The sequence below is a fragment of the Candida jiufengensis genome (genome assembly GCF_024610255.1).
Source record: "Candida jiufengensis strain CBS 10846 chromosome Unknown scaffold3, whole genome shotgun sequence".
Lineage (NCBI taxonomy): Eukaryota > Fungi > Ascomycota > Pichiomycetes > Serinales > Debaryomycetaceae > Lodderomyces > Lodderomyces jiufengensis.
The window spans coordinates 960,292-979,126 of NW_026261560.1; the positions used below are offsets into that span (position 1 = coordinate 960,292).

General features: G+C 25.2%; 11 protein-coding genes across 11 annotated transcripts; 5 read left to right on the forward strand and 6 right to left on the reverse strand. All coding sequences in view use genetic code 12, as the record gives it.

Moving 5' to 3' along the window:
* Positions 1-138: 138 nt before the first annotated feature.
* KGF54_002893 (uncharacterized protein) lies at positions 139-393 on the reverse strand (the record flags this gene model as incomplete). Its single annotated transcript, XM_051763421.1, has 1 exon — positions 139-393. One exon carries the CDS (start codon positions 391-393, stop codon positions 139-141), a length of 255 nt encoding a protein of 84 aa, XP_051620263.1.
* A 384-nt stretch (positions 394-777) lies between these two features.
* KGF54_002894 (mitochondrial 37S ribosomal protein bS18m) lies at positions 778-1,380 on the reverse strand (the record flags this gene model as incomplete). The annotated part of the gene is made up of 1 exon (XM_051763422.1): positions 778-1,380. One exon carries the CDS (start codon positions 1,378-1,380, stop codon positions 778-780), a length of 603 nt encoding a protein of 200 aa, XP_051620264.1.
* A 583-nt stretch (positions 1,381-1,963) lies between these two features.
* SIT4 (type 2A-related serine/threonine-protein phosphatase) lies at positions 1,964-2,908 on the forward strand (the record flags this gene model as incomplete). The annotated part of the gene is made up of 1 exon (XM_051763423.1): positions 1,964-2,908. One exon carries the CDS (start codon positions 1,964-1,966, stop codon positions 2,906-2,908), a length of 945 nt encoding a protein of 314 aa, XP_051620265.1.
* A 119-nt stretch (positions 2,909-3,027) lies between these two features.
* On the reverse strand, positions 3,028-5,328 carry NOP4 (mRNA-binding ribosome biosynthesis protein; the record flags this gene model as incomplete). The annotated part of the gene is made up of 1 exon (XM_051763424.1): positions 3,028-5,328. The coding sequence occupies one exon, from the start codon at positions 5,326-5,328 to the stop codon at positions 3,028-3,030; it is 2,301 nt and encodes a 766-aa protein (XP_051620266.1).
* A 243-nt stretch (positions 5,329-5,571) lies between these two features.
* Positions 5,572-8,379, reverse strand: VPS16 (tethering complex subunit; the record flags this gene model as incomplete). Its single annotated transcript, XM_051763425.1, has 1 exon — positions 5,572-8,379. One exon carries the CDS (start codon positions 8,377-8,379, stop codon positions 5,572-5,574), a length of 2,808 nt encoding a protein of 935 aa, XP_051620267.1.
* A 299-nt stretch (positions 8,380-8,678) lies between these two features.
* ELC1 (elongin C) lies at positions 8,679-8,978 on the forward strand (the record flags this gene model as incomplete). Its single annotated transcript, XM_051763426.1, has 1 exon — positions 8,679-8,978. The coding sequence occupies one exon, from the start codon at positions 8,679-8,681 to the stop codon at positions 8,976-8,978; it is 300 nt and encodes a 99-aa protein (XP_051620268.1).
* Positions 8,979-9,218: 240 nt separating this feature from the next.
* Positions 9,219-10,940, forward strand: KGF54_002899 (ubiquitin-protein ligase; the record flags this gene model as incomplete). The annotated part of the gene is made up of 1 exon (XM_051763427.1): positions 9,219-10,940. One exon carries the CDS (start codon positions 9,219-9,221, stop codon positions 10,938-10,940), a length of 1,722 nt encoding a protein of 573 aa, XP_051620269.1.
* A 147-nt stretch (positions 10,941-11,087) lies between these two features.
* On the forward strand, positions 11,088-12,776 carry KGF54_002900 (tRNA (uracil) methyltransferase; the record flags this gene model as incomplete). Its single annotated transcript, XM_051763430.1, has 1 exon — positions 11,088-12,776. One exon carries the CDS (start codon positions 11,088-11,090, stop codon positions 12,774-12,776), a length of 1,689 nt encoding a protein of 562 aa, XP_051620270.1.
* Positions 12,777-13,109: 333 nt separating this feature from the next.
* PHO85 (cyclin-dependent serine/threonine-protein kinase) lies at positions 13,110-14,283 on the forward strand (the record flags this gene model as incomplete). The annotated part of the gene is made up of 2 exons (XM_051763431.1): positions 13,110-13,129; positions 13,203-14,283. 2 exons carry the CDS (start codon positions 13,110-13,112, stop codon positions 14,281-14,283), a joined length of 1,101 nt encoding a protein of 366 aa, XP_051620271.1.
* A 103-nt stretch (positions 14,284-14,386) lies between these two features.
* KGF54_002902 (uncharacterized protein) lies at positions 14,387-16,060 on the reverse strand (the record flags this gene model as incomplete). Its single annotated transcript, XM_051763432.1, has 1 exon — positions 14,387-16,060. The coding sequence occupies one exon, from the start codon at positions 16,058-16,060 to the stop codon at positions 14,387-14,389; it is 1,674 nt and encodes a 557-aa protein (XP_051620272.1).
* A 393-nt stretch (positions 16,061-16,453) lies between these two features.
* ICL1 (isocitrate lyase 1) lies at positions 16,454-18,094 on the reverse strand (the record flags this gene model as incomplete). The annotated part of the gene is made up of 1 exon (XM_051763433.1): positions 16,454-18,094. The coding sequence occupies one exon, from the start codon at positions 18,092-18,094 to the stop codon at positions 16,454-16,456; it is 1,641 nt and encodes a 546-aa protein (XP_051620273.1).
* Positions 18,095-18,835: the final 741 nt, after the last annotated feature.

Below are 18,835 nucleotides of genomic sequence, written 5' to 3' on the forward strand. Positions count from 1 at the left end.
TTTCAATATATTTAATCGTTAGCTATAAACACCATAAATACAAAATTTTTAACCAACCTGCAATTGATTTTAATTTAAATTGAATTTGAATGCGAGTTAATTTGTTTTCAAATTCAAACATAAACCCCATCAATTGTTTTAATTACCATTTTTATGATTTTTAATTTCTTCTTCTAATTTTTCAATAGTATCTTTTTGTTCTTGTAATTTTTCTCTTAATTTTTTCAATTGAGCTTCTTCTTGTTTTTTAATATAAACATTTTCTTGAGCTCTTTCTTTTTCTGAAAATGAATCTTTACCAATTGATCCATCAACTAATCTTATTGATGAAATTGAAAATAATCTTTTTGAAACAAGTGGGGTTGATGATGATTTAATTACTCTTGATAACATTTTTTCGTTTGATAACAATATATTGAATACTCAATTGACTTAATTAATTTGTAATTGATATTATATATGTAAAACAAATATCAAAAAGGAAGGGTATGAGTGAAATATTAAACTGTTGATTTTTTCTCTCCAAGTTTTAAAGTGACTTTATTTGCTTGAAATTTGAATTATACTTAATGGTAGTGTAATTGATTACAAAAATATATCATACCATATATTATCAATTAATACTTTAAGAGTAGTTGTAATTATATAATGTATCAGAGTATTTTGCATCAATCGAGCATTGTAATAAATCGATCTCTCATTCTTTCAACCCCGATATAAATTTCATATCTATTATATGTACAATTATTTACAAAAAAATCGCTATAAAAGCTAACGCTATATGTTTCTTGAAGGTAAAAATCTATAATGTTTATGTACAGTAGATAATAATCCTAAATTTCTTGCATTTTTAATAGCAGCAGTTAATCTTTTTTGATTTTTAGAATTACAACCAGTTAATGATCTTGGTAAAATTTGGCCAGTTGAAGTTAAAAATTGTGATAAAATCTCAGGCATTAAATATAAATTTTTTGGATTTATACCACTTTTTTCAAAAGGATCTTTTTTTTGAATTTGTTGATTTTGTTTTCTTTCCATTCTATATCTATTCATACTAAAATCAAATGGATTATAAGTTGTACCTGATCTAAATTTTTTTTGTAATGATTGTGCTATATGAATTGGTGGTTCACCATTTGACATATTTTCTGTTAGTTTTGATAAATTTTCTGTTATTTCTGATTGTACTGATGAAGTTGAAGATGAAGAATTTTTAGATTCACTCCATGATTTTTTACTTTTTAAATTATTTATTGATGATTGATCGATGGATGATGATGATGATGTGTTATTGAAATGTTTTTGACTGATCGTTAAGTTACGTATGAAATTTTGAGAAGCAATTATTCTCCCACTTAATGTTCTACTTATAGATAGCATCACAATATTTCCTCTATTAATATATCTTTTGATTGATTGTTTGATATTGAATCAATGTTAAAAATATGAAAAATTTATTTTCCTAATATTAAATAAATTAAATTGAATGCTACCAAATACATGGTAAAAAAAATTATGTAGCAGTAAATCAAAATTTCTAGAATTAAAGAAACAAATAAATTAATAATAATATTACACATCTTTAATCATTTAAATTATAATAATATCTATTCATTTCATCAAAGTCATTTTATCTTTATATAATTTTAGATAGATAAAGAATTATTCAACTTTGTTCTATTTTTATTACTTCAAATCAAACTTTTTTCCATAACATCACCAGTTAAAAAGAACGAACAATTGTCATATACATCTTTACAACCATCATTTTTATAGACAATTTTCATTTCAAATAATACAATATAGAATAATTTGCTTTTTTTTTTACTTTTGTTTCATCTTTCACGAACCCAACGACTACTTATAGACTTTTAACGATATAACGAATCATTTATTAATTATAGCCAACGGCATTTATCAACAAAAAAAAACAAATCAATAATAATAATAACATAGATACAAAATGGGAGAGAGAGGACCAGATCAATGGCTTGAACAAATAAAAAAATGTGTAGCATTATCAGAATCAGATATGAAACAATTATGTGAATTAGTTAAAGAATTATTAATGGAAGAATCAAATATACAACCAGTACAATCACCAGTAACAGTATGTGGAGATATTCATGGACAATTTCATGATTTATTAGAATTATTTAGAATATCTGGTGGATTACCTAGTGATGATAATCAAACAAATTATATATTTTTAGGAGATTATGTTGATAGAGGTTATTTTTCATTAGAAACTTTTACATTATTAATGGTATTAAAAGTAAAATATCCTCATAGAATAACATTAGTAAGAGGGAATCATGAATCAAGACAAATTACTCAAGTTTATGGATTTTATGAAGAATGTTTAACGAAATATGGTTCAACAACAGTATGGAAATATTGTTGTCAAGTATTTGATTTTTTAACATTAGCTGCAATAATAGATGGGAAAATTTTATGTGTTCATGGTGGATTATCTCCTGAAATTAGAATGTTAGATCAAATTAGAGTATTATCAAGAGCTCAAGAAGTTCCTCATGAAGGTGGTTTTTGTGATTTAGTTTGGTCTGATCCTGATAATGTAGATACTTGGGCAGTATCTCCAAGAGGTGCTGGTTGGTTATTTGGTTCAAAAGTTTCAAGAGAATTTAATCATATAAATAATTTACAATTAATTGCAAGAGCTCATCAATTAGTAATGGAAGGGTTTAGATATCATTTTAAAGAAAAAGATGTTGTTACAGTATGGTCAGCACCAAATTATTGTTATAGATGTGGTAATGTTGCAAGTGTAATGCAAGTTGATGAAGATTTAGAACCTAATTTTAAAATTTTTAGTGCTGTTCAAGATGGAGATTTAACTGTTAAAAATAATAATACAAAACAAAATAGAAGTGATTATTTTTTATGATATTTAATGAAAATGAATTTTAATTAATGATAATGGGAAATGTATTTTTTCTTAGTTTAATGTTTATCTACGTACGTACGAATATATAAATAATTAATGTTTTAATCAATTTAAATAATTCATTTTTTACCTTTTCTTCTTTTTCTTTTTTGTCCAATTATTGATTTAACATTGTCTGAAAGACCTGATTTATTTTTTGGTTCCTTTGTTGGTTTTGTGGTTGATGTAGTTTGAGTTGTTGATTTATTTTTGTAACTTCCTTTATTCATATTACCTTTATTCATATTACCCTTTTTCTGAGATCCTTTTCTTTTTTGTTTTTTGTTATCACGTTTTGAATTTAAATTATCATCATCATCATCATCATCATTATTTCTTTTTCTTTTTCTGTTAGTATCTTTATTATCTTCATTACCATCATTATATTTCCTACTTATAATTTCTTTTTCTCTTCTTCTTTTAACAACTTGAGCATTTTCAACAGCAAATTCAACAATTAATCTTCTTTTACTTAATCCTTCCAACTTAGCTAATTTTATTTCATCTTCATTTAAACCTTCTATAATTTCTTCATTACTTACTTCATGAGCATTTAACCATCTTAAACCTTGTAAAGCAGCTTTATGATCTCTAAATTCTATAAATCCATAACCTCTACTTCTACCTGCTTCTCCAGTTCCTTTAACTTCCATTATAACTTTTGCTTGTTTAACAACACCTTTATGTTTTGAATTTTTAGATTTTTGTTCAATTTCTTCTTGAATTTCCTTTTTCAGCTTATTGGATCTTGAAACTTCTTCTTTTGATAATGGTTGACGATTTCCATTTTTAACTTCTGTTGCAAATTGTACTACAGCTTTTCTACCTAATGCTTTTAATGCTTTTGAATTCATTGCTCTTGGTAAATTTCTTATAGCTAATCTTGTTAATGATAAATGCAATGTTGGATTTTTATTTAATTGTTGTACTCTTAATTTATATGATTTTTCTCTTAATTCTAAATCTGTTTTTGAAATAAATTGAGCTAATTTTGAATTTTCTGTTATTCTACCTTCATTTAATAAAAATAAATTTCTTTTATCTTTTTCACTTGGTGCTTTACCTAATAATTCTTTTCGTTTCAATGAATTTCTTTCAGCTAATGTATTTGCAGATTGTCTATCTACTGCTGATGCTATTGATAATATTCTACCTTGATATACATATTGTGGTGATACATCATCAGCTATTAACATTGATGAAGATCCTGTATTTGTTGGAGCATTTTCAAGACATTCTAAATAAGCATCTTGATCTTGGAATGCAACGAAAGCTGAACCTTTAGCTAATCCAGTTTCTTTATCAATTACTGGTAATGCATATTTAACAGGTCCAAATGATTCAAAATGTTCTTTTAAAGTTTCTTCATCTGCATCGTATGGAATATTACGTACAAATACTGAATATGCTTCTTGTTTATTACTTTTCTTTCTCGGTTTTTCTTCTTCTTCCTCCATTTCAATATCACTATCAGCTTCTATCTTTATCTCTTCATTTGAATCATCCACTTCATCATCAGAATTTATTTCATTCAAATCACCAAATGCAGAATCTTCTTCATCGTCTTCTTCGTCCTGTTCCTCTTCGTCATTATCCACCACTACTACCTCATCATCTTGATCTTCATCGTCTTGTTCATCTTTATTTTCATCTTCATCTTCCTCTTCATCTTCTTCTTCCTCTTCTTTTATTTTTTCCCATTTTGATTTTTCAACTGCAAAATCAACTGCAACTTCTCTTCCATCAATTTTCAAACCTTGACATTCTTTTACTGCTTTTGCAGCAGCAGCTTGTTTTTTCATTATAACAAAAGCAAACCCCATCATTTGTCCAGATTTCTTTTTTGGAATATAAGCATCAAATACAGCTCCATATCTTGCAAAAATTTTTTTTAATTCATCTGGTTTTTTACAACTCCATGGTAAATTTCGTATAATTAATCTTGCTCTTCTTTTTTCTATTGGTTCTATTGGCTCTCTTTTTTCGATTGTGGTTAAATTTGAGTTTTTATCTTTTCTATCTCTTCTTTTAGCTATATCAACTCTTAAAAATCTATTTTGAAATTTAGTCTTTCTTGATTCAACTAATGCAGTTAATGTATCATCATCCATAGTAAATGAAACAAACCCAAATCCTCTACTTTTCCCCTGATCGTCATTGACTACTACCGCGTGTTTAACAGGTACGAATTGTGAAAAAAATTCCGATAATTGATCTGATGTTGTTTCAAAAGGTATTGATCTTACAAATAATGTTTTTCTATCCAATCCGTCATCATTTAATTGTGTTGGTTTTTTTGTTTGTTGTTCTTGTTGTTGTTGATTTTCTGTTGGTGGGTCTTGTATGACTTCATCTGTCACTATTTCTTCTATTTCCACCATTATGTAGTTGGTATATCTATGTTAAATCTATTAAATCTATAATTAATTACACCAAAATAAATTAAATTATAAAGCATCGCATTAAAATAATTATTAAAAGTAAATTCTTGTAACACAAAATAAACCACAATAATAAACTTGAAACAACTCCAGATTAAAATTAAAAACTTATTGGTTGCACAAGAATCATCAATGGAAAAACTACAAATTCTGCTACAATGCAACATTATTTGTTCATTAATATCAATAACCTAACTTTTTTATATAACCATCAATAATACCAGCAGCATTAGAATTAGAGTTTGAAATAGTCTTTTTCAAATTTCTTAAAATATCAATATCCTTATTTTTGAAAGCTTCTTGAGCAGCCATTTCGTAATCATTATTTCTAATAAATAATCTTACTTTCTCATCATATTTGTATTTAACTGAGTTTGAAATGTATATAGAGATGTGTTTTTGTGGGAAATTATATTCAAACCCTGCATCTATAAATGGTTCAAATCCAATAGGTGATTTTGCAGTTGTTGAATCCATTGATCCAAACACAAATTCATAAAGTTTATTAAATTCTTTGGATTTGGAATATGTTGATAATACTAAGTACCAGAATTTTTCTTGTCCCATTTGGAATTCTTTTACGAGTTTTGATGCTGGTTTGATTTGATGCATTGTGATTAATTGTTTGAGTGTTGAACTTACTGAGTTGTATTGATAAAAGTTTCTTGAATATATTTCTTCCAATTTTTTTTGCTTTTCTAGTAAATCTAATTCTCTCTGAAATGATTTTACGCTTGTGTGATTTGTTGAATTTTTCAATAGTCTTTGAAGTAATTTTTTATATTGATTGTAGTAATCTTCTCCCTCTGGATTTGGATGTGATTTTTTGAATTGTTTGAGATTATATAAATTTATCTCGTTTGATTTGTCTTGATGTGATAGAAACTTCTCCATAAGTTTGAGGTTTGATTCACCTAGTGAAGTAAGCCAAGTATGACCAATAACATCACCTTCTACTGGTATGTTCTCGGTTCTTATGTCTATGTTTTTGTCAGCTATTTGATTGATCAGCTTATTTTGGATTTCATTTTGATTTAGTATTTTGAAAAAGTCTGACGTCGATGAGGTTTCTTGTAAGTATAGTAGTATTAACACACTAAGATCATGATCCCCAAATTGAAAAGATTTAATTAAAGCTAATTCAGGTTCATCATAGCTTATGTATTCATATATTTTTTTAGTTATTGATGGTTCAAGATTGATTAATAAGTTACGTAACTCAACTCGTCCTTCCTCATCAGCAATTCCCACTATATCAGATGTAGTAATATAATTTGACTTATCATTTCTAATTGAAACTAGTTTTTTCACTATCAGTTTGTATAATTCTGAATCTGAAGATGATGATTCTTTTCTTATTAATGAACAACAATAATGAATGTAAACCAAAGGTAATATATTGTTTAGTTCTAGGTTATCAATTATTTTTAATGCTAAATAATGTTGATTTCTTCTTAACAACATTTTAATTACTTCCTCCCACCCAATGAGTTCAATTTCCTGATATGTTAAAAATATTCCAATTTCAGGACTTCTTATTTGATTTAAAACTCTTATAATATTTAAAACTTTGAGATATTTATTTGAATCAAATTCAGCATCAGTATCATAAATCTTACCAAATGAAACAGCTCTTAAAGCTCTTTTCTGCCATACTGGATCAAATTCATAAAGTGCAACATCTAAACAATCTGCCATTGCAGTATTTAATAAATCATCATTTTTTAGAAAATTAATATTTGCATTAGCTTTTGATGCATTTAATTCAAATTTATCAATACAATCTGCTAATAGTCCACTTGGACTATTTGAACCAATTTGATACATTTCAACTGTTTTTTCTGGAACTCTTGATAAAAATTGACATTTGTCTCCCGTTAGTATTCTTATACCGTCAGGTAAATGGTGTAAGATTGGTATAGTATACGACAAGTCATCTTTTGTTGAGTTTTTTAATAATAAATTATCCAAATCAAATTCATCTTCATCGTCAATATCGTAAAAAAATGAAATAGATTGTTGTCCTGGACCAATTAATTTAATTTCATCTTTAAATGATAACACTATAGCATCATTTCCACACCACTCGACTTGATATGGCGAGCTTGATTCATTTGAAGTATCATATTCTAATAGTATTTGATCAAAAGCACTGCTAACAACAAAGATTTTTCTCAAAGTATCATTGTGTAATGATATTAATTGACCATTTTCTGATATTGATATACTACTAAAAGGTCCATCTGTTAGTTCTTGATCTAGTATTTCAAAATTAGATAATCCAAAATCAATATTTATTAATATTATTGTATTCTTCCAAGCCAAGTATATATGTAGTTTTTCAGAGTTCTTTTCTTTATGAACTGCAATTCCTTCTATATCATTTGGTAAATATTGTGAGATATTAATTTCAAAATTCTGATAAGTATTTAAATCAGTAATAATAATCTTATTCTCAAGTCTTACTATTAAATATTGTTGATAAACCAATGCTTCTATAATATTAGTTATTTCTTCAGTTTCATTATTTTCTAAATTAGTAATCATTCTACTAGAATGTAATTCATTTGCATTTAAATCATCCAGATTTGAAGTTCCATTAGGACTCATATTATCTAATACTATAGTTTCCGTATTAAATTGATATTCATTAAAATTACCTTCTAAATCTTGATAATATCTATATTTACCATTATTTAATAATAATATTAAATCTTCATTTTTAAAATAAAATCCAAATATATAATTAGTTTGAGTACTATTATAAACAATTGACCATATTTTATTACCACTAATACTATATATATCAATTAAATTAGGATAAGGAATATTTTTTGAAGCTAATGCAATTAAAGTTGAATTTAAAGAAAATGAAATTCTAAAATTTGAATGAATTTTATCAATTGACCAATTTAATGGATTATAACATGTTCTTATATCATAATAAACATTTTGTAATCTCAGCCAATTATAACTTGGATTTGTGGGCATGTGATCTTAATGTTGTAAATATGGTTGTAAAAAGTAGTACTTTATTCTTGTATTGATATTTCATATTTTGTATTGTAATAATCATAAATTTCGCGACAAAGAATAAAATATGACAACTGATTTGAATTTTTGTGACATTGAATTTTTTATACTATTAGTTTATCTAGTTATCTATATCACGTCTACTATTTAATTAAATTTATATACAACAACAACAACAACAACAACAAAACATTATAATCATTTCAAATAAATTTTGGTTCCCAACTTCAAATAAAATCTACAAATAAAATAAAAGTATGGCAGATATAGAAAATGAATTTGTAACATTAGTATCATCAGATAATTTTAAATTTATAATACTGAAAGAAGTTGCATCAATATCTTCAGTATTAAGAAATTCTCAAGGTTTTGAAGAAGGTAAAACAGGTAAAATAGATTTAGATATGGAAGGTGATATATTAGAATGTATTATTGAATATTTATATTATCATTTCAAATATAAAGATATAGCAGAAAGTGGTGATGTACCTGAATTTAATATACCAACTCATTTAGCATTAGAATTATTAGTTAAAGCTGATTATTTAGATATATGATATATATAAATATAACATTTTCATTCTGTAAATAGTTACTAATACATCATTGAATATAGTACATTAAAGAATTAATTAAGTTGTAAATTAATAAAATCAAATTTGATAATTTCTTTGGTTGTAAAAAATAAAAATTAAAATTATAAATTTCTACCCAACCCCCCTTATCACTAAATACAAAATCATTTACCACAACTTCTTTTAATTTGTCATTTCCAAAAATTTTCTATAAACATATTGATGGCAACAACTTCACTACTAAATAACTTAACGAATGAAATTGAATTATTTAATCAATCAGGAACTGAACAGTTAAATTCTTTATTACAAGATTCAAATGATTTTTTAAAAGAATTAAAAGATATTGAATTAGATTTACAACAAGAAATTATACAACAAGATCAATTATCCAAAACTTCAACTTCAATTAAAAATGACTCACCAACTACTTCATTAAATAAATCTAAAGCCAAAATAGCATTACTACCTCAGAAATCAGAAAATTGGTATAAATCATCAATAAACCGGTTGAAATCATATAACTCCGCTAATAATAAATTCCTGAGGAATATTCTAAATAATTCAAAATTTAGTGTTGATTTAGATGAAGCTTATACATATCCATTAAATATGGATAATTATCCAGTCAATGACTTTAACCTTGATAAAACTTTAAATGAAGCAACATTACCTTACCTTACCAAATCTGTCATTTCATCAGAAATTAAGAGTAAGAATATAAAACAAGAAAATAAAGAAGAATTAATGAAAGCAATAGTATTACATTTATTAAAAATTGGTCAGAGTTCAGTTGTTCCATCTATATTAAGTCAAATTCCAACCAAACTTTCGGTAAATGAAGATTTATTAGAAAGATTTAAATTATTAAATCAAATAGTTGATGATATATGTATAAGACATGATTTATCACAAGCATTAGGTTGGTTACATACAAAGTATAATGAAAAAATTCTACATAATCAACAAGAATTTGAAGAAAGTGATTCATTTAATGTTGTTGAATTCAAATTTCATATATTACAATTCATCATATTATTAAATGGTAAAAATCTGGGATTTTCATATGATGATGCAGTTGAAGCATATTTTTATTCAAAAGATCATTTTACAAAATTTTTGAAAAATTATTTACATGAAATAGCTCCATTAATGACTTTAATACTTTTTGAACCTGATTTTAATAGTGGTATTGAAAATTTTTCTAAACAAAAAAGTAAAGAAATAGCTATACATAATTTTATTGAAAAAATTAAACAAGGTTTTTTGTTAGAAAATGATGAAAAAAATTCAGATATTGGTAAACAAAGTCAAATTGAATTTGTATCAGATTTATTAAATTCTTTTAAAAATGTTCACAAGAATGAAAATTTGTTTTTAAATATATCAAATGATTTTATAGCTGAATACTGTAAAGATTTAAAATTATCAAAAGATTCATCATTGTTTCAAAGTATACTTGCTGGTCATTTATACTTACCAAGTTTTTATAAATATAATCAAATTCAATTAAAGATGAAACAGTTTAAAACAGAACCAAAAGAACCAAAAACTAATGAAAATTATATCATTAATAATGTTGCAACATATCATTATGAATTACCATTTCAATTACCTGATTCAAATAGATTTTTATTTAAAAATCATCCAATTTTCATTTGTCCAATATCTCGTGAACAGTTAATCCCAATCACAAACAACATAATTGAAACTATTGTAGTAGAAGATGGTAAAAATGGTACAGTAGTTGGTAAAAAGAAAAAATTTGTTGTTGAAAATTTATTAAAAACTCAAGTTGTTGTATTAAATTATTGTCAACATTTAGCTTTAAGAGATAGTATATGGCATTTATCTAAAAAAGGAATGGATGTATTTAAATGCCCTTATTGTTATAAAAAGCATAAGTATAATGATGTTACTGATGCCTTTTTCATAGATTTATAATTGAAATCAATATTCATATTATGTAATTTTGTTATCTCTTGTTTTGAATTAAGTCCGCGATCTAAGAGATGATAATTTTGATCCACAAAAAAAAATACAGAATTTGGTCTACACTAGTATTCACAAAACTCCAATATCAATTAACAAATGGGTTATAAAAAAAATCAATCATTAAAAAATGATCCAAATATAATAATAACTCAAGACTCAATATTAGGTTCAAAATGGTGTCCAATTTGTGAAATTGAAGTAGATTTTGAACCACAACATTTTGAAAAAGCGATGCTTAATGTTATAAAAGAACCAAATATTAATTCAACAGTTATATTAAGAGCAGATATATTAATTGAAAATATATATGATCCACAAAAAGGTGATACTAAATTTTTGAGTAAATTAATTGATATTCTACCGGAAATTGAATCAATTGAAACAAATAAAGAAGAAGAAAATAATAAATTACTACATAGAAATTTAAATGATGTAAATATAAGAGACATACCCAAAACTGAATGTCAAATCAACTTAACAAATAGATATGAAATTGTTAGAAGAATAATCCCAAGAAATCCATTTAAAGATCATATAGTTAATCAAACTTGTTTATTATTAAAAAATGAAGATGAAAATTCAATTTTAATTGTATATATACCACATATTGAATCAAAACAAGAAACACCCTATTATCTACCACAAGTTTATGGAGTAGGAATACTATATCATAACCAAAAAGTATCAATTCATTATCTACCTTTTAATGATAATTTAAATTCACTTAAATCAATTGATGAATCAGATAGATTGATTAGAATAGCAATTAGATTATTACAAACATCAACAAAACATTCCAATGGCGTGAAACTAGGTTATTTGAAAAGAGTAAACCATGATCTAGTAGTTTCAAAAGTAAAATTCCAAAATAAGTATATTTACCTCAAGTCAAAATATGCATCATATTTAGTAAATAATTGGGTAGAAAGTACTGATCCAAATAAACACGTATTTGAAGATTTAGCAATAGCTGCATTTTTAATTGAATATTGGGAAGTTAAAAAATTTAATAAACAAAGTTTTGAATTTAGAGATTTAGGTTGTGGGAATGGATTATTAGTTTATATTTTAATAATGGAAGGATTTAAAGGTGAAGGTATTGATGCAAGAAGTAGGAAATCTTGGAAAACTTATCCAAAAGAGATTCAAAATTGTTTATTTGAAAAAATTATAGTTTCAAGTATATTATTAAAACCATATCCTTCGTTGGCTAAAATTGTACCTAATATAAAAGATAATGGTAGATCATTTATTGAACCAACTAATAATCAAATATATTATTCTTCAAATAATTTGTTAAATTCTCCTAATGTATGTACAACTGAAGAATTCCCATCAAATACTTTTTTAATAGGTAATCATTCAGATGAATTAACATGTTGGATGCCATTATTTGGATTTCCATTCATGGTAATCCCATGTTGTTCTCATGCATTAAACGGTAATAAAAGAAGATACCCACCTTCAAAAAAGCACACCCATCATCATCAACAACAACAACAACAACAATCATCATCATCATCAACATCAACTTACGCATCATTAGTAGATCATGTTGAAAATATTTCAATATTAAATGGTTGGGAAATTGAAAAAGAAATGCTTAGAATTCCAAGTACAAGAAATGCAGCAATAATGAGTTGTAATAAAATTAAACAATTTATTAATGAACCACCTGAGATCTCACAATTAAGAATTTTAGATATAATTGCAATGGAAGGTGGTGCTGATGGTTGGGTTGAAAATTCTTTAAATTTAATGAAAAAAGCTCCTAGAAGTCATTAGAAAAGATTGGTTACACTGTATATCATTGTATATATATTTTGTATGTATATAATCTAATAACGATGTGATGAAGTACTCGTTCAATTAAAACTCACAGAATTTAAAAATCAAATCAAATTTATGAAACACGTATAAATCGATATAGAAATTACACAAAATTGAATTCTATTAAATCTTTTTTTAATTTTTCCATTTTTGAACAATTAAATTAAATTTATATGTAAGAAGTAATACAAAGTCTTATTAATCCTCTACTAATTAATCACCTTTATCATATCAACCAAATTTACCCTTCCCCAAATCACACTACATATATATATACATAAATAGATCATGACTGGCTCATCATCTCAGTATGTCTTTTTAATAACATTTTTGAATTATTTCATTTTTTTTTTAAAATCAAAAAATTACTAACATATATAGATTTCAACAACTTGAAAAATTAGGAGAAGGAACATATGCAACAGTATATAAAGGACGAAATAGAGCTACTGGGGCACTTGTGGCATTGAAAGAAATTAATTTGGATCCAGAAGAAGGTACACCATCAACTGCAATAAGAGAAGTATCATTAATGAAAGAATTAGATCATGAAAATATTGTAACATTATATGATGTTATACAAACTGAAAATAAATTAACTTTAGTATTTGAATATATGGATAAAGATTTAAAAAAATATATGGAAGTTCATGGAACAAATGGAGCATTAGATTTAAAAATTGTTAAAAGTTTTATGTTTCAATTATTAAAAGGTATAATGTTTTGTCATGATAATAGAGTATTACATAGAGATTTAAAACCTCAAAATTTATTAATTAATAATAAAGGGGAATTAAAATTAGGAGATTTTGGATTAGCAAGAGCTTTTGGAATTACTTTTAATACTTTTTCAAATGAAGTTGTTACTTTATGGTATAGAGCACCTGATGTATTATTAGGATCAAGAGCATATACTACTTCAATAGATATTTGGTCAGCTGGTTGTATATTTGCGGAAATGTGTACTGGAAAGCCATTATTTCCAGGAACTGCTAATGAAGATCAATTAATTAAAATTTTTAGATTAATGGGTACACCAAATGAAAGAACTTGGCCAAATATAAGTTCCTATTCAAATTATAAAAATAATTGGCAAATTTTTGTACCTCAAGATTTAAGATTATTAGTACCAAATTTAGATTCAATGGGATTAAATTTATTAACTAGTCTTTTACAAATGAGACCAGAATCAAGAATTACTGCAAGACAAGCTTTACAACATCCTTGGTTTCATGAAATTATATTACCTAATCATCCACTTCATCATCATTTAAGTGATCCTTATCAACAACAACAACAACAACATCACAATCAACAACATCATCAGCAACATCAACATCAACAACAACAACAACAACAACAACATCAAGTACATCATCCACAACACCATCCTCATCAACAACAACATTCACAACATCAACAACAACATCCACATCAACCTATAATTGATCAACAATATTGAGTATTGTAAATAAGAGTTATAAATATGTAAATTAGTTAATGAATAAATAAATAAATAAATAATACATTGTATTTGGGAGGAAACTATGAACAGAATTAAGAAATTAAGAATAATTATTTAAAATATCTATATCAGGACATTTACTAAATTTAGATAATAAATCAGTTAATTTATAATTTTTTAATTTTAAAGCTAATATCCATAATTCTCTCGTGGATTCATTATTTTGATTTTCATTACCCTCATTATCTATATCGTTATATGTAATATGACCTAATAAATATGAACACATATAATACATTCCTTCATATAAATTTTCCAACATATTTTGACCTTTTACATTTATACCAAAGTTCTCAATATTTGATATGTGACAGTATTTATCATACAATTTGAAAGATTCAATTAATGATTGATTCATATTAGATACATTATCAAACATAATTAAAGTAACAATACTTAAAAATGGAATTTTGATCTGAAAATCAATATTAGACGGTTTTAGTAAATTTAAAATTTTTAACATTATTAAATCACAATTAAAATTTCCATGAGGATAATTATATATTAAAAATTGTAAAATTTCAAAATATCTTTTGTTGGAAATACTTTTTAGGAAAATATGAATAGGTATTTTGAATTGTTTTTGATAAGATTCAATTTCTCCAAAAAATTCATGACCTAAATTATATCCGTTTTTAAAATTATAAAAACTAAACTCATCTTTGGTGAATCCTTCATCTGGTAAAGATTCATCATCAAAATTTGCTAAATTTGGGTTTTGTAATTTACTGTTTGACATTAGTTTATGATCTGTTATTGTTTCAATTTTAGAAAATTCAATTTCTTTAAATTTAATAAATTGTTGATACTTCATAAAATCATCATCATAAACACTAGGATCTTGAAATGCTCCATTCGAAAGTTCTTGATCTACTATTTTTAGTAGTATATCAATTTCTTTAAATTTTAATTTTAGAAAAACATTTCTTAATTTTCTATTTAATTGAATTTCATCTAATGATTTAATTTTTATTAATTCATACTCTGTAGTGTTTTTATTAAACCCAAAAGTTTTAGTATTTAAATTTTCTAATAATTGACTTGATATAAATTTATAATTTAATAAAGATTCATCAATTACGTATTTTCCTTCAATTGATGTATAAAATTTAAATTTTTCCTTTAAAATACTCAAATTGATTAATAATTTTGTATAAAATAAACTTCTTTCAACTTCAACGTATTTGATTCTTAATTGTAAAATTTGATCTTCATAATATTTTATTTTTGTTTGAATTTTGTCAATATTTAATCTTGTATTTATATCATGTAAAAAAAACATTTTAATCATTTTTATTAAAATAGAATAATTAGTCCATGGTTTATCTTCAATTTCTAAATCTTCTAGGGTAGTAATGGTTTCGGAATTATTTATACCTGATATTTTTAAATTTGAATATAATGATTTATTAATTAATGGTAAATTGTTATTTGGACCAGCCAATATAAATATCTTAGTAATAATATCAATAGGTAAATGATTCAACGTTAATTTTTTCACATTTAGATTAGTATTAATAGATAGTCGTCGACTAACTAGTTCTGTATGTGATGAAGATGAATTGGATAATGAAATTATAGAATCTCTTTTTAATTTATTAATTTGATGTGGTTTACGAGTTTGTTGATTTCGATAAGGTTTTGAAGTCCTTCGCTGTCGTCTTCTTTCTATTTTTGTAATATTTAATGGTTTACCAGGGATTATAAATCCCATATTATGAAATAAATTTCCATATAAAAATTTGTATTCTTTATAAATGTATAAAGAATGATTTATAAAAGATCTAAAAAAAAAAAGAACATTTTAAGAGAAGAAGTTGCGCGTCTTCTAATAATAAATATATAAAACTTATCTGGTAGCGTACTTACATAGTTAAGAGCGAGTAAATCAACAATAACAAGAAGCTCAAAACATTTACTTACAACTTTTAATCAAATTATTTCAAAAATATGTTAGTTAATATACAAAAGTTATATCTTCTATAAAATAAAGAATTAAATTTAAAAAAAGATGTGAAAATCATCAAATGATTATTATATGTATATATTTATGTTTCAAATCATTTAAGTTTTTTTACACCTTTTCTTCATTTCTTTTCATTGATATTTAATGATCTTTAAATTGATCTTCAGTGACACCAGCACCCATAGCAGCAGTTGAAGTAACACCACCACTAACCATTTTTAATAATCCATCAATATAAGTGGCACCAGACCATTTTTGATGTTTAACAACTTCTACACCTTTTTCAATTTCTGGTTGTTGAACTTGTTGACCATAAGCTCTCATACCAATTTGTGAATAATTATTTGCAAAATCATCAACAGCTAATGCAGTAGTATGTAAACCTGCTAAAGTAATAAATTGCCAAACATAACCTAATTCACCTAATCTTTTTATATAAGTTTCTTGTTCATTTGGTGGCATAGCTTTATTCCAATTAAATGAAGGTGATAAATTATAAGCTAACCATTGATCTGGTACAGCACCTTTAACACCATCAGCAAATTCTTTAGCTTGAGAATAATCTGGTAATGCAGATTCCATCCAAATTAAATCAGCATAAGGAGCAAATGCAATACCTCTCATAACAGCACATTGACAACCACCTTTATATCTATAATAACCTTCTCTTGCTCTTGAAACTTCCCAATTGAAATAAATATCTTTACCAGTTAATTCTTTAGCTAATTTTCTTGCTTCTTTATTTGATGCATTACTTAATGGATTAACTTTATCAGTAAATTTTTTAATTAAATCTTTTTTATTTGAATAATTACCATTATTAATTTCATCAATAACAGCTTCACTAAATAATTTAACACCAGCTTTTCTTGTCCATTCAACTTCAATGGCACCTAATTCATCACCAGTAGCTCCCTTACCTTCAGCTTCAACTAATAAAGTAACTAAATCACCAACTTCTGGATTAGTTGCACCAGCAATAAAATAATGATCTCTATGATCAATAGTTGAAGTAATTAAAGTAGCAGCTTCAGAATCAGTTCTTGCAACAGCTAATAAATTTGAACCAAAAATATCAGCAGAAGCTCTAATAGCAACTAATCTATTAATATGTTCTTGTACAGGAACTAAAACTTTACCAGCCATATGACCACATTTCTTAGTACCTGGAGCTTGATCTTCAATATGAATACCAGCAGCACCTCTTTCAATAAATAATTTAGTTAATTTTATAATAGCAGTTAAACCACCATGACCAGTATCAGCATCAGCAATAATAGGTCTTAAAAAATCAATATAAGGAGTTTTAGCTCTTTCTTCTTTTGATAAAGTTAATCTTTCTTCTCTTTGTTTTCTATCATGAAATAATTGAGCAAACCATAAATGTTCAACTTTATTTGGAACAGTATCCATTGGATAATCAGCTAAATCTGGAGAAGGTTCATTTGAAGTAGAAGCAGTTGAAGAACATTGCCAACCAGAAACATAAATAGAATCTAAATATTTAGCCATTTGAGCAACATGAATTGGATCTAAAGCACCAAAAGTAAAAGAAACAGTTTTATCAGCATCATGTTTTGTTAATAAATCAAATAATTTATCAGCTTGTTGAGAAGAAGGATAATCAATTTTTAATGTACCTCTTTTTTTAGCAATATCTTCAGCAGTATAAATTCTTTTAGTTTTTTTCCATCTTGGTTCTGACCACCATTTTTTAATTTCAGAAACTTCTTTTTGAAATGCAGATTCTTCTACATTAACATCAATTGGAGTATATGGCATTGTGAATGTGAATGATTATAGTTATAGTTATAAAATGTAAAAACTTTGATTAAAAAAAAGTTGTAATAAAAATAAATTAAAAATATAAAAAGAGTTGTAAAAAATTTTAAATCATAGAAATCGAATAATATTTATATTTAGTTTTAGTTACTTTGTTGAACAGATTTAAATTAAGTGTCGGTATTATTAAAAAAAAGCAAATAAATTAAAAATGAAAAATTTAATTACCCCAGATTAAATTAATATTACTGTTTTTTTTTTTTCCATATATCCTATATACATGTTTATTAATTACTATTAACTTTCCTCGGTTGTGTGGAATTTTTTCATTTATTATTTATTGATTTATTATTCTACTATGATAATAAATATTTGTTTCAAATCTACAACAGTCGGTCTTATTTATCTATTAATCAGAGAGAACTAATTCAATGAATCAAAAATGAAAGTAAACATTTCATCAAAGTTGATTTTAAATATATTTGAAATCCAAGGATAAAAAACCACTAAAAAAATCATACTATTATTATTTATAATTTACACATATTGTCTGTAATATTAAAAAGAAAGAAAAGAAAGTAATAACTACAAAAAAAAAATATGTCTGTCTATGTGTTTTATTAATTGAAATATTTTTTTTAAACGTTGTTACATAATCTATTCACTTTAATTAAATTCATATATGAATCATATGCTAAAATTATAATAATTATGTAACAATTATAATAAAGCCAGTTTGTT